Here is a 14,422-nt window from a genome sequence, read left to right on the forward strand (position 1 = left end):
CACTTTTAGGCTATGTTGGGGTTTAGCTAATATTTTAGCATGGTGCTAGCTTTTCAGGCCACTCTGGTAACTAATAAAGTTTTTTTGGGCTAATATGGAGTTTAGCAACAAACTAAAAGTTTTTGCAAAATGGACATGTATTGAAGATTTTTAAGCAAACTTACTACAATTTTTTCAGAGATTTAAACTAACTTACGCGGTCTTTCATATTTCTTTAATGAAATTTCAGCAAAAAGCATTCACAAAAGCATTATTGCAGGTAATGCAATGTTTCTTGTGAATTTGCATTCATCCTGACTATTCTATAGAAGAAGAAAAAAGAAGCAGAATAATATTGCTGAAGTTAGAGATTTTGTGTGAACAATTTTAGTCATATTTTATTTATAAAATAAATGTGATTTCTGTGTTTTGTGTTTGTAGAGATTCAGACACAGTGAAGTTAGCTCTAACAGTTCCTGACAGCATCACCAGTTGGACAGCCACTGCCTTTGTCATGTCTAAACATCTGGGTCTGGGGATCACAGAGGAACCAGCTACAGTATTTATGTCATTTTTGGCAATAATTAAAATTGATTGATTTTTTTTATGTTATCACAGCTGTGCGTATGTGACTTTCCCAGCTCACAGTGTTCCAGGACTTTTTTCTGTCCTTGAATCTGCCGCCGTTCGTCATCAGAGGAGAGGACTTGGTGCTGGAGGTCATTTTGTTCAACTACCTCCAACATGACCAGGAGGTCAGGCTGCTGCTTCAGTGTGGAAATTAACTTTTTTGTTAGGGATTAGGGCAGATGTAGTTGGAAGATTGTGTTGTCTCTATGTGCTTTCTATTAAACAGTATTTCAAAAGATACTTTTTTTTCACAAAAAATTGTAAGATACTGTTACAAAAGTGTCACGTTACTTTATGAATAGTAGGATAATAGAGGGTTTGTATTAGAGGTGAAGGTGCTTCACAGGATTTGTCCCTAACTTTATTCTTCAGTCCCATTGATTCTCTAAAAGTCAAGAGACTTTTAAAAGACAGACACACCTACTGAGCTTTTAATTCTTTGTCACACAACAGACGTTCCTCCCTGTTTCACGTTAAACATGATCCGGACAGACTGTGATTTTCTTTTGGTCAGGTCATGGTCATTGTTGCCGACAGCGAGACCTTCGAGTTCATTTCCCCCGACACCATCAACCTCTCCATGCCCAGTGTTCGTCGGGTTCATGTGGCGAGTGGGAGCGCCGCCAACGTCCTCGTTCCCATCAGGCCACTGGTTCTGGGAAAGATTCCCATCTCTGTGAAAGCCATGTCGTCGGAGTCTTCTGACTTTGTCAGCACGACAGTCCTCGTCAAGGTGTCTAAATGAGTCATAAGAAGATGTAAAATATGTTTTTAAAGCATTGTTTTCTGCTCATGTGATCTGATTTAGGATTATTTTGGAGATAACACAGATTTATTAATTTTTGACATGATAAAAGTTAGTTTTGTGAATGGTTTTTGAACATTCACAAAACTAACTTTCAGCTGTTTCTGAAATTTATATCAAAACATTCAGCTTGTTATGGACATTATCTCTTGTATTTTCGGTATTTGTAAACTTCAAAGTTTTTACGATTTAATGCAATTTAAGTGAATTTTTTTAGCCCCATTGAAATGAATGGAAATTTTTCTGCAATTTATGCAAAATATGCAATTAAAAACATTCAGCATGTTCAGGAAATTCATGCTTGTACTTCTGGTATTGGTAAATTTCACGCAAATTCTGAAATATTAGACAATTTATTACTATTTTACTCAATTTTGCAAGTTTTTATTCAATTCCTTAAAGTTTTGCACACTTTGAAACTCATGCAATATTGATATCAGAACATTCATTTAAGGATATTAATTCTACTGATGTTTTAAGACAAATTCTGAATGTAGCTAATATCTTAGCAACATGCTAACCTTTTTGGCTTACATGTTATTTACTGACTTTTTTATGCTATTTTTTTTAGCAACATACTTACGTTTTTTGGATAATTTAGCATTACTGAGGTTTTATGGGCTAATTCTGAGTTAAGCTAGTATTTTAGCAATGTGCTATTTTTTTTTTTTTTGGCTAATTTGGCATTCACTGAGGTTTTGGGATAATTCTGAGTTCATACCTTTACGCATTTTTCAAATTTTCTGAATTTTTTCAGTTTTTCAAGAAATTTCTTTGTGCACTTAATGCTGTGAAAGTTCTTTCAAGACATCTATCTTACTGAAAATCTGCCAGGCCGAAGGACTCGAGCAGACGTTCTCCTCCTCCGTGTTACTGGAGCTTTCTGCCGGACAGATGAGCCTCGCTAAAAACGTAGCGTTCACCTTTCCACCAGATGTTGTTGAGGGCAGCGAGAGAGCCTCAGTCACTGCCATCGGTATGTAAACACAGTCTTGATTTTAGTCTGGTGGAAATTGTTTGCATATTATTTTGAAAAGCAGCAGGAATAAAGGGTCAAGCCATTTTAAGTGATGAAAAAAATTGAGTTTATTGTTTAAAAGCTTTTTAAGATTTCAAGGAGGCAGCCATTTTGAAATGAACAGGAAAGGCTGTTTTACTGCCTCTAGTGATGATGAACTACAGGGCAGAACACATATCCTGAGTGTTATACAGTTTTAGTGATACTAATGAGATAGGAGTCTCAGAAATGCATGTATCAAAAATGATACGAATTGTTATTGGCTAGAGAGTTAAAACATTTCAAATAAAAAGCTTCTTGGGCAAAGACAACTTTGCAAAAACAGTTTTGCTTATTTCAATTATTGTCTGATTTCTCTTGTTGCTCCATGGAGGCGACATACTCGGACCGTCCATCAGCGGCCTGGAGTCGCTGATCCAAATGCCGTACGGCTGCGGGGAGCAGAACATGATCCACTTTGCACCAAACATCTACGTCCTCCAGTATCTGATATCGACTGGGCAGGACGACCCAGAAATCACCAAGCGAGCCACAGACTACATGATGAGAGGTACACCCAAGCTTCCATTTTCCACTTCCAAATTCCAGGTGTTCATTTGGATTGGTGCATTTTGACCTTATTATCCACCTCCTGCTGTGTGGATCAGGGTACGAGCGGGAGCTGTCCTTTCAGAGAGCAGATGGATCCTTCAGCGCTTTTGGAGACAGCGATGCATCTGGAAGTACCTGGTACGCTTCAAGCTGATGCATGTCCTGTCAAATGTGCTCAGGGACTCTTTTTCCAAACACTGACAAGGAAAACTGCCTTCACAGGCTCTCTGCTTTCGTGCTGAGGTGCTTCCTTCAGGCGCAGAAATTCATCGTCGTTGACAGCAATGTGCTCCTCCGTGTGGCGTCCTGGATCTCGGCCCAGCAAGGGCCAGACGGCAGGTTTGAAGAGCCTGGCAGGGTGATCCACACTGAGCTTCAGGGAGGGCTCGATGGCTCCCTTTCCCTCACGGCCTACGTGCTCATTGCTTTGCTGGAGGCTGATGCCATCAGGGTGAGAGCATCTTCAAGAGAAAGAGGCCTAAACTTTTCTTCGCGAGCAATCATGAAAGAATGAGTCAAAACGTGACAGAACATTCCATTGTGATCCCTTAAACCTGTCTGTAACTTGCTGCTGCCCTGATCTCCATTTGTCAGACTCTGTATGCGAATGAGGTGTCTTCAGCCCTGCTCTACCTGGAGACGCGCATTGCCATGAGCAGCGTGCCCAGCAACTACAGCCTCAGTCTGGTTACCTATGCTCTGGCTCTGGCAGGTAGCTCCACAGCAGAGAACACGCTCGGCGATCTGCTTGAAAGATCTACTATGATAGGTGAGTGGAAAGGACTGGAAAGGACTAGCTAAAAAAAAATGTGACTAAAAGCATCGGCAGAGACCGTGAAGGCTCTTGGGAATTTCTAATACACACACACACACAAAAAGGCCAGGGATGACTCACTTTTGGGTTGTTTCACTCATAGCTGGAGACAAAGATTATATATTACAGTTGTCGATTTTTGGAACACTATAGAGAGTATAAGGGTTTTTACTAATATAAGGGTTTTAACTAAACACTCAGCGGCTTCTGCCGCCACAACCTGTATTACACCATGTATTGCACAAAAGAAAAGAAAAAGTTTGTTGTTGTTGTTTTAAGTAGTTTATAGGTTAATTGGTGACTCTAAATAGCCCAAAGGCGTGTAGACCTGCAACGGACTAGCAGCCTGTCGCCCAACAGTATCTGGGTTGGCTCCAGCCATCCAGAAGGAAATCTAGTGGGGATGGGAATGACTTCTCTCTGTTTTCCTCTGTGTTCAGATGGTGTCCCAATGTGGTCATCTCCAAATGTTGGTGTGTCACCATCCTGGCAGCCTCGCTCTGCAGACATTGAGATAATGTCCTACTTGCTAATGTCCCTGCACAAGATGAACCACATTCCAGAGGGTCGAGGACTCATGAGGTGGCTCAGCCAGCAGAGAAATTCCATGGGGGGTTATGGAAGCACTCAGGTCAGATCCTAAAAGTCAACCCATATCATTTAAATGTAAATACTTGAATCCATATAACAGCGTTTGACTTCTATTTAGCTTAAAATAAAAAGAAATGTTAATTAATTTTTCATCAAATTTAGAGTTTTCCATCTGTCAGTAGATCTGTTACCAACTCAACATGCTCATATGTGCACAAACATGCATGAAAGACCTCAAACAGTTGTTTCGAAGGCTTTGTTTGGCAAAGGTTTCCTCAAAAACAGATGTAGTCCAGCTGTAAACAGGAAATCAGCAGCAAATATCAAAGCAGCAATCCATCACTGACTGTGCTCTGACACATTACACACACAGCCCTCCTGATTCTGTCGGTTCTTGTTTCCCTCAGGATACAATTGTGGCTCTGCAAGCCTTGTCTATCTTTGCTGCTATGGCGGGATCTCAGCCCTCTGATTTGAACATCAGGGTGACCAGCGTCAACTTGGGCAGGGTCGCCACCTTCTACATCAACCAAGAAAACTACCTGATCCATCAGATGCAGCAGGTATGGGGATTCAGAGATGCTCTAATCTGAAGCATCAGCTGGAAGATTATCCAAGATTATTTATTGTGAAGAGTTCTACAAAAACATCGGTAATCCTGTCTCCATGTTTGGGTTTACATGATTATTATTAAAAGATTTTCCTGGTACAAAGGTCTGTGTCTGAATGACAGCCGCTTCCATGGTGTTTCTGTGTCTCTGTGGTTGAGCTTGAAGGCTCACTGTCTTGATGATTCCCGAGCTGGCAGCCTCCGCACCCTGCAGCGACTCTCTGTCTGCAGGCATATTGAGCGAGTGAGCTCCGCTGAAGGAGCGAAAACCAGCGATGTATCCCGCCTTCGCCCCAAAGTAGCTGGATGAACTATGCAACCCCACTGCTCCAGCAATTTAAGGAAAAAATGCTCACTTTCAACTAGTATTCTACCCGTTGCTTAAGTCAATGAAAACGTCATGTGCCCAAAGCTGAGTTCCTGATTGGCAGATGCTATGCAGTGACCTGTCAAACTTCAGATATTTACATTTTGGCCACACCGTCCAATTCAAATCGAGCTGCTGGCAGAACTTCATGCTGTGCTCGTCACTCATATCATGTCGCGGGACAGATTTACTCATGTCTGTTCCATTGACTCAACACTGAAAATGTTCCCCTTCCCCCACACAAATTGCAATCAGTGTGAATGCACCATAAGGGGCATGGAGGTGGCCCCCATTAAATATCAGGACAGTAGATCACTTTGTGAGCCTGTTGAGTAAAAATGTTCATGCATATTTTTTGTAGAGACATGCTATACCTGTTTAAATCTCAAAGATAATACAAAAGTATTTCCTATCCTTTGTGTTTTCAGATTGAGCCAGAACAGGAGCTAAACCTACAGGTGACAGCAGAGGGTCACGGACTTGCTTTGCTGCAGGTACCAGTAAAAAGTTTGAAAATATTAATAGTTGTAGTAGTAGATGGTGTCCATCACTTTTAACCTTTTTTTTCTTTTTCTTCGAATCTGTTTTTACAGCTAAATGTGTTTTACAACATCAGGAACGAAAGACTGACGAGACGGAGACGGGACGCGGACAGTCACGAAGCTTTTAATATGTACATTGAACTGATAGACATGAACATGGACTTGGCACAGCTGGTAATCTGCAGCAGGTAAGGAGGTCACATGACCACAGGATAAACAGTAGTGTTTACAAACAGTGACAGCTACATAAAGAGGGTTGACAATTTCAGAGCAGGAAAAGATTCAGATTCAAGCATGGAGGAGAAACCACCCGCGGAGGGTGAAAGGGACACTTTTAGAGTAATGCCGTGATTAAATGAACTATTTGTTCAGTTAAAACAGTATATATATATATGTCTATACACTGTGTGTGTACATATATATATATATATCTATATATATATAAATATATATAGATATTTATACGTTTATGTCTTTATCTATATCTATATATTATATATATATATATATATATATATATATATATATATATATATATATATATATATATATATATATATATATATATATATAATTATTATAATTTTATATATATAATTATTTTTAATAAATAACAGTTATTTAGTTAACATTAGTTAGCTAGAAGCTAAATAAATAAAAAGTACAGATTTGGAAATAATTTCAGTTGAACATTCAGTCATTTTGTTCAAATCTGCTTTCCACTCTGCAGTCTGTCCGCCGCGGTCGGCCTGAACGCCACAGGGATGGCCATCATAGAGGTGGGTCTGCTGAGCGGCTTCACTCTGCAGGAACCTGGAGTCTCTCTGAATGACGTAGTGAAAAAGGTGGAGGTGCAGCCTGGGAAAGTCATCTTGTATCTGGACTCTGTGAGCTGCACTCAAATACACAAACACACACAAACAACACAACTCTGAGCTAATTCCGATGAACAGATTATCTGTGTTTAGGTGACAACGGAGGAGATGTGTCTGTTCATTCCGCTGGTGGTGGAGTATAAAGTTGCCAAAGTCCAAGAAGCAGCCGTTATCCTCTATGATTATTATGAACCACGTGAGTCCTTAAGACATTTGATTCCTTCTGTATTAATGTTTTTATCAACAAATATGAAGATATTTACAAAAACTCATAAAAATCATCAGTTTATAATACTTAATCTATAATACAAAGGTATCCAAAATAGAGAAATCCAACATGGACAAAACAGAACAAGGGTTTTTCTTGTTGTTTGAACTTCCTCTCCTGCAGGGCGGAGGACTGAAAGGATGTACACCTCAGAGTGGAGGAACAGCATGTCGACCTGCTCCTTCTGTGGAGAAGACTGCAGTCAGTGTCTAGCAGCCGACGACGACAACACCGTCATGTCCCGTGGCAGTCGTCCACTCTCACTGATCTGTTTACCGTTTATTCCACTCCTGATGTTTATTCTTGTTGCTATGTGAACTTATTTATTAGCTCATTTTAGTTTTTGATTCATATTTCAATAGGATTACAGATGTTTAATGTAGTGTCTTTACATTGATTCAATAAACATATATACATAGTTACAGGCATCTTCTGTGAAACTAATGTGTATTTTGGATTTAAAAAAATACAAATTTGTGTCTATTTTTGGACCAAATGGTAATTTTAAAGTTATAAGAGAAATATTAATTTACTCTGTTCAGTAATGTTGCTTGGTATTTTTCGCTTTTTTTACCTGTTGTCTAAAAAATAAATGTCTGCCAATATGATGATGGAAACCACAACCAGGTTACAGATGGACCGAAGTTGTTTCTTTGTGTTGATGGAAGAACTTGTTGATGTTCAAAAGTGACCCAGACATAAACTCTAAGTTGTAAAGTGAATTCTTCACTTTGAAGCAGCACAGATCTAAGTGCACGAACCTGATAAATAACATTTCAAACTGTAAAATTAAAGGGTGTTTAAGCTTTGAAGTCTGTTTTAAGGCAGCTGGAGAGCCGAGACATGTGGCGGAGCCAGATCTTAAACCTCTGGCTTTTTCCAGCCTCGCATACTGTATGTGGAGCTCGATTCTAGCCGACCTGTTCGGGAAACAGTCCACACATGCCACAGGTAAAGCTAGGATTCTTAAGAATTTGTAGAAACATCTGCCGAAAAAATGTCTGTTGAAAGGGGCTCATTTTTATCGTTAATTTAGTTAAGAAACCATTAAGTCAATTTCTAACTTATAGTAATTCATGCATTTTGTATTGTTGCAGAAATTTAATTGTAGATCCTGTTAATATAAATAATCTACATTTTCTGTCATCAAGTTTTACTTATAAATTCCCAGCAAAATAAAGAGACGATTGTAATTTTTAAGAAAATAAAACAAAATAAGTTACTGAGAAAAGTAAAATGATTGAGTAAATGTGACTTTCCTGCATGGTAAAGTTTGGATTAGTAGATGAAAACCACTCTGTTGGGGCAACTCACTCATTATCTATCACCAAGACACTATATCAGATCTTGACAAGGAGTAAACAAGCCTGCAGAGGCTAAATATTTCTTCCAAACACTCCCCTCTCATTGCTTCAGTGTCTCTTCTCCACATGTTTCGTCAGCACATGCACTGCAGAGCCCCCTTCACATCAAACGACTATAGCAGGGCCGCACAGGCCTGGAGCCAGCATATCACAGAAAGCTCTTTTGGACACAGCGGACAGGTCATTTGACTCAGCAGCTGCAGCTGGAAGCAGAGATGTTTCCATTAGAAGAACATGTGACGATAAGCTGACAAGCCTGTCGGGAGAGGGTTGCTGTTCCCAATCAGAAAAATCAATGCATATGGTAACAGTCAGAATAATTTCACACAGAGCTGCCTGCTGTATGAATCCAATATATTCTGGGAAAGAAAGGTGTGTGCCAAGGTGCATATTTATGTTGTTAGACAATTACATTCATATATTTTAAATCTTTAACCCCCAAAAATGCTAAAATAAATAAATAAATACATTTTCAGTAAATTTGTGATTTTCTCCCCATTGTGAATCAAAGCTGTTCGTCTGTAGCAGACCAAATAAAGGGGTTGCTCAGTTTTTTGTTTTTTTTTTGTTCATCTAGTACAGGAGTCTGCAACCTGTGGCTTCGGAGCCACATGCAGCACTTCCACTCTGGCTCTCATGGTTAAAGAAAAATAAAAAATATTTTCTGTTTTAAATTCAAATAGTGGTGCAGCCAAATCAAAGTCGTACTAAAATATTTTGACAGATTTTTGAGAGCCGTGTACCACCAAAAATCAGTGGGAGAGTAGAAAAGTTACATTACCTGTGATAATGCTAGTGTGAATGCTTTTTGTTGAATGTGGTTGCAAAAGATGCTGAAGAAATGTATTTTATTTGCTGAATAATGTAATGAACGTGATGTACGTTTTGATACCAAACCATAATTTGCAGATAGTGCACAAAGAATTTGAAGAATTTCATGAAAGAAGTCGCAACGCCTCTTAAACATTACCTTAAGTCTAAATTTGCTTAAAAAAAAGTCTCAGTAGATGCTAACTTTGCCAAAAAAGCTATCGCATTGCAAAATTGTGGCTTATCTCAGAATTAGCCAAAAAAAAAAACCTCATTAGATGTCAAATTAGCCAAAAAAAAAAAAAAAACTAGCACGTTGCCAAAATACTAGCTAAATTCCAAATTAATAAAAAAAACCACTAGATGGCAAATTACATAAAAAGCTAGCACATTGCTAAAATACTAGCTTAACTCCATAGTATCCCAAAGAACCTCAGTAGATGCCAAATTAGCCAACAACGTTAGCATAGTGCTAACACATTAGCTAACACTCAAGAATATCCCAAAAAAACTTCAGTAGATGCTTAATTAGCCTAAAACATTGGCGTATTGCTAAAATATTAGCTCAGTTCAAAATTAGCTTTACACCTCATGAGCATTAACGTCATTCTGAACATTTTGATAACAAACTTTCAGAAAGTAGCCATCCATCCATCCATCTTCTTGACCGCTTCTTCCCTTTCGGGGTCGCGGGGTGCCAGAGCCTATCCCGGCTACTGATGGGCGAAGGCGGGGTACACCCTGGACAGGTCGCCAGTCTGTCTCAGGGCCTCAATCACACACATACACTCTCACATCCACACCTAGGGGCAATTTAGAGTCACCAATTAACCTATGAAGCATGTTTTTGGACGGTGGGAGGAAGCCGGAGTCCCCGGTGAAAACCCACGCATGCACGGGGAGAACATGCAAACTCCACACAGAAAGGTCCCAGCCGGGATTCGTACCGGGGCCTTCTCGCTGTGAGGCGAGAGCGCTAACCACTTGCGCCACCGTGCAGCCCTTCAGAAAGTAGCCTACACAAAAATTGGAAGAGTTTCATGAAAAACTAGCAACGTTGCTTAAATATTATCTTAACTCTAAATTACCCCAAAAAAAAAAAAACCTCAGTACATGCCAACTTAGACCAAAAAGCTAACACATTGCTATAATGTTAGCTTAACTCAGAAATAGCACAAAAAACATAGCAGTTGCCAAATTAGCACGTTGCTAGAATATTAGCTTAACTCCTAGTTGTGTGAATTCTTACAAAGCATTCACATAATTAGTGCACAAGCCAGAATTCATACTTAAGACACACCGGATTATAAGGCAAAATTTCTTTTGTTAAAAAATTCAAGGGTGTTCCTCATGGTCGGAAAAATACCGTAGGGGTCACTTAGTTCTGACTTATAAATGTTTCTTGCTGAGACGCATCAAAGTATAAAATAAAATGTGTCGGTTATTTTTTTACTGTTGACATGACACTGCCTACTATCTTTGCTCAATTGAGATGATCAAATACAGTACAGGATGTCTTTTATTTTGAAGGGATGTCACGCAAACATCAGTTAAAAGTTATGAACTATTCATTATTTAAAAAAAAAACTTTTTTATGTATGGGTATGTCTTAGCTCTGCCAAAAAAAGTATGTAATATAAAAATAAATCGGCATCTTATTTTTCTATAGGATGAGGTCAAACTTGGTGGCTCCTTCTGGACTGTAAGAAATGGACCTGAATGGCTCTTTAAGTGCTGAAGTTTGCAGACCCCTGATCTAGTTGTTTACGACTTTCTGCACTGTTGACACTGTAAGCATTAATTACAAAGTATCTTTCCCAGTAATGCTCTAGGAAGCAGCTTTATGCTGCAAAATTATAGTTATCTAGAAAAGATTTGTGTTAAAATTGCCTTTTTTGATGCTACAAAAGAAAATTAGTTTACATTGAGTGAGTGGATGCAGAAAATGAAATTGAAAGCAAAAAATATATATGAAAAGTAGACACTTCCCGTAAGTAGCTGCTGAGGAAAGCATTTTAACGATTATTTGGATGCATGGTAGCACTTTAGATTCTTTGTAAAGATGTCAACTGTCAAAGAAACATTTTTTTTTAATCAAGAATGTGGGTTTTTCCATCAAAACATTGGTAAGTAATGTGGTCTCGCTGAATCCTACTTATCGTCGATCAACCAGCAGATGTCAGACTTGCCTCACAGAAAAAACTAAACCAGCAGCCTTGCATGAACCCAACTTTCCATGACACATTCATAACAACTGGAAACTTTTTATAGAAGTTTTCACGTAAACGGAGCAAGTGGAGACTGTGTGACCGTCTCAAGCTGGCCCTGGTATGGAGAAGCAGATGTGCATGGAAGCAGTGAGGAGAAATGTAAATTCAGACTCATCTCATGATTGATTCTACATTTTGGGGCCGCAAAAAGTCTTTGACCATTTGAGAAAAGTTATATGTCGAAAAAAAGGGAAAGTCCAGCTAATTTAAATGGGATCTTCCTAATTACAAGTCAATCGGATTCTCCATTGAGTCTTTACTAGGCTGTATTTCCAGGAAAAATGGCCGTCATGAGGTCCACAATTATGCCGAGCTACTTTTTACAGGCTGGTTTCCAGTCTGAATGCAGTTTCAGCTTAGTAACATTCATAAGGCGGAGCTGTTCAAAGTGGCCCCCAGAGAGGATGAGGTCAAATCTCAGAAACTTCTTTCACAAGCCAGAAAGCCTCTTTATGCAGACGAGGATGACAGCACCGGCTCAAATTCTCTCTGCACGTAACAGTCCTGTCTTCACACACTTCAGCTGCGTTTCTACTTCAAGAACACATTTTATGCTGTTCTTCGCTCTCGCAGGGATGTGCAGTCTGGTGGGACGGCTGTGCATGAGCTTTTTCATCGGAAATAAGGATTGTTTGAGGGAAAAGCATCTGTCTCGATAGGATGATGAGGAGGAGCTGCTCAATGCATCACTAAGTCTTTTTCATTGTCCTAAACTCTTCAGTTGACTCCAACTAAAACAGGTTAAATTATCTAAAGGCAGAATTTAACTATGATCTGATAGCTTTTAACAAACTAGAAAGCTCACCAACATGACAACATTCAGAGATTACTATCAAGAATCACACAAACATAATGACAAAGTTTTCCGTTTTTCTTCCCAAATATGATTTAATCCAAATAAACTTGGATTTGTTTCCAAATCCAAAACAATACAGTTACTGTGAGTTTGTGGTTTAACTTAAGATATTCAATTTAATCTCAAACTCATTCCAAAAAAATGTTTTCGACATCAGAAATCATCATAAAGTTGAGATATTTGGACACTAAAATGCAGCAGTCAGCATTATTCATATAATAGATAACAAAATTAGCCAAAATAAAAGCTAGCATGCTGCTAAAATATCCAAAGAAATGGTACGGCAGAAGACCGACAAGCACAACACCAGCCAGACGCACAGACTGAGGGTAAGTTGACTAACAGGAAGCAGCTGAGACGATTAAAACCTCAAACCTGGTGTGAAGGGGGAGGGTACCAACACGAGCTAAACACAAAAAAACTACAAAGAAAGCTACATTAAAATAAACCGTCCTTAAAGAAAAAAAGATGCATAAGAAACCTGGGTTCCAGTCTATTTGGGCCCTGGAAATAAAGCTAGCATCTGTCAGTTTTGGTTCGGAGCTCTTGAGAAGATCTGCATGGGGGAATGGTCCAAAATAGCAGCTTGTTCAAACCTGTCATTGACAAACAAGGCTACATGACAAAGTGAACTTTTGCTTTTCTGCATCTTTAAAGTGTTTATAAATCATAAAATGTGATTTTCTGGACTTTCTTTAAGAGGAACATCTTCAAAAGGCCTGATAATTGTTGATTTGTAAGAGGAAATTTTTAAAGTTTCACTGCAAACAATCACATCAATGATGTATGTAAACTGGACAAATAAAGAGGATCTTCTTCTTAAAAGGAATTCTCATCACTTCTCAAGACTTTGTGAGATTAATTATCTGTTTTCTGAACACAATCAAACACATGAAGCAGTCAGATTTACAGCAACATTGATTATAAGTGGTTTGGAAAATGTTTCATAAACAAAAGAATAAATGTCAATTTGAAACAGATTTGGACAAACAAGTTTTGTCAGGACTGGAATCTGTTTGAAAAAAAAAAAAACAAACAAACTGGCCAGCATTTGTGCGATCGTGAGTTTGGCTGTAAAGAACAGTAATGTCAAACACTTCATCCTTCATTTTTGCTTCTTGACTTGTAAATACAGTTAAAAGCGCGATAAATCAGACGTGGAGACAGAACAAACATTGTTGTCAAAATCTCCAAAGAAATTAGATAATGGATGAAGGACACATAAACATCATCTAACTGCATTCCCATGTTGAAGCTCTTTTAAAATGCTTAAGCTGGTCTGATTTATTACTCATGATGGATCACAACGTTACGATTACACAACCTGCAGAGTTCTCCAGGTGCATGGTTATTTTCAGGAATACAAGTGGAGATGGACATGTATTTCCTCCCAGTCCGGGGGTCTGCAACCTGAGGATCTGGAGCAGCATGTTGCTGTTTTATCCATCTTTTGTGGCTCTGTGGCTTTAAAAAAATCCACAGTTTAAATAGATAATGGTTTTGAAGTTTAGACTCATTTACTTAAGTTTTGTCTTTTCTTGTTTTGGTTTTCAACAAGTCAAATGATAAGACAAGTGATAAAAGTCTTAATTCCACTGTCCATCCACCATGTGTTCATAGTGATTGAAAAACAATGTTTGGCTTGGTTATTTTTTGGATTTTTAATTCAAGTAAATCAGGAAGATCTTCTTGATATAGGGTGTGTTTTATTTTGAAAGGAACGCGGGTGCTGCTGTCAAAAGTAAAAGAAGTTATAACACTGTTATATATCCAAAAGAAAACTGCCGTTTTTAAACTTTTGACAGAAGTTCCTTTCAAAATAAAAGACACCCTGTCATGTTTGATCATCTCAATGCAGCAAACGTAGTAGTAGCAAGTATAATGTCAGCATTGATTAAATAAAAATAGTTAATTTCACTTAGCATTCACACAATTAAAGGGGGGATTTTAACAAATACATTTAATAATCTATTTGTTTTGTTTGGTCATGAAATGTAAAAATGTAGTATTTTTTTTTATCTGATTACAGACA

The 14,422-nt window shown here is 38.5% G+C and overlaps 1 protein-coding gene across 1 annotated transcript in view; it reads left to right on the top strand.

The window, feature by feature from the left end:
- cd109 (CD109 molecule) overlaps positions 1-9,533 on the top strand; it is a 20,180-nt gene extending 10,647 nt beyond the window's left edge. The window contains exons 19-33 of the mRNA XM_024291801.2: positions 421-538; positions 621-734; positions 1,124-1,342; positions 2,249-2,390; positions 2,806-2,982; positions 3,080-3,161; positions 3,246-3,474; positions 3,618-3,792; positions 4,278-4,468; positions 4,836-4,991; positions 5,834-5,899; positions 5,999-6,135; positions 6,678-6,834; positions 6,916-7,018; positions 7,214-9,533. Coding sequence (XP_024147569.1) covers positions 421-538; positions 621-734; positions 1,124-1,342; positions 2,249-2,390; positions 2,806-2,982; positions 3,080-3,161; positions 3,246-3,474; positions 3,618-3,792; positions 4,278-4,468; positions 4,836-4,991; positions 5,834-5,899; positions 5,999-6,135; positions 6,678-6,834; positions 6,916-7,018; positions 7,214-7,407 — 2,260 coding nt within the window. The 3' untranslated portion in view covers positions 7,408-9,533. The remainder of the gene's footprint in view (positions 1-420; positions 539-620; positions 735-1,123; positions 1,343-2,248; positions 2,391-2,805; positions 2,983-3,079; positions 3,162-3,245; positions 3,475-3,617; positions 3,793-4,277; positions 4,469-4,835; positions 4,992-5,833; positions 5,900-5,998; positions 6,136-6,677; positions 6,835-6,915; positions 7,019-7,213) is intronic.
- The last annotated feature ends 4,889 nt before the right edge of the window (positions 9,534-14,422 follow it).

Source organism: Oryzias melastigma, linkage group LG24 (genome assembly GCF_002922805.2).
Source record: "Oryzias melastigma strain HK-1 linkage group LG24, ASM292280v2, whole genome shotgun sequence".
Lineage (NCBI taxonomy): Eukaryota > Metazoa > Chordata > Actinopteri > Beloniformes > Adrianichthyidae > Oryzias > Oryzias melastigma.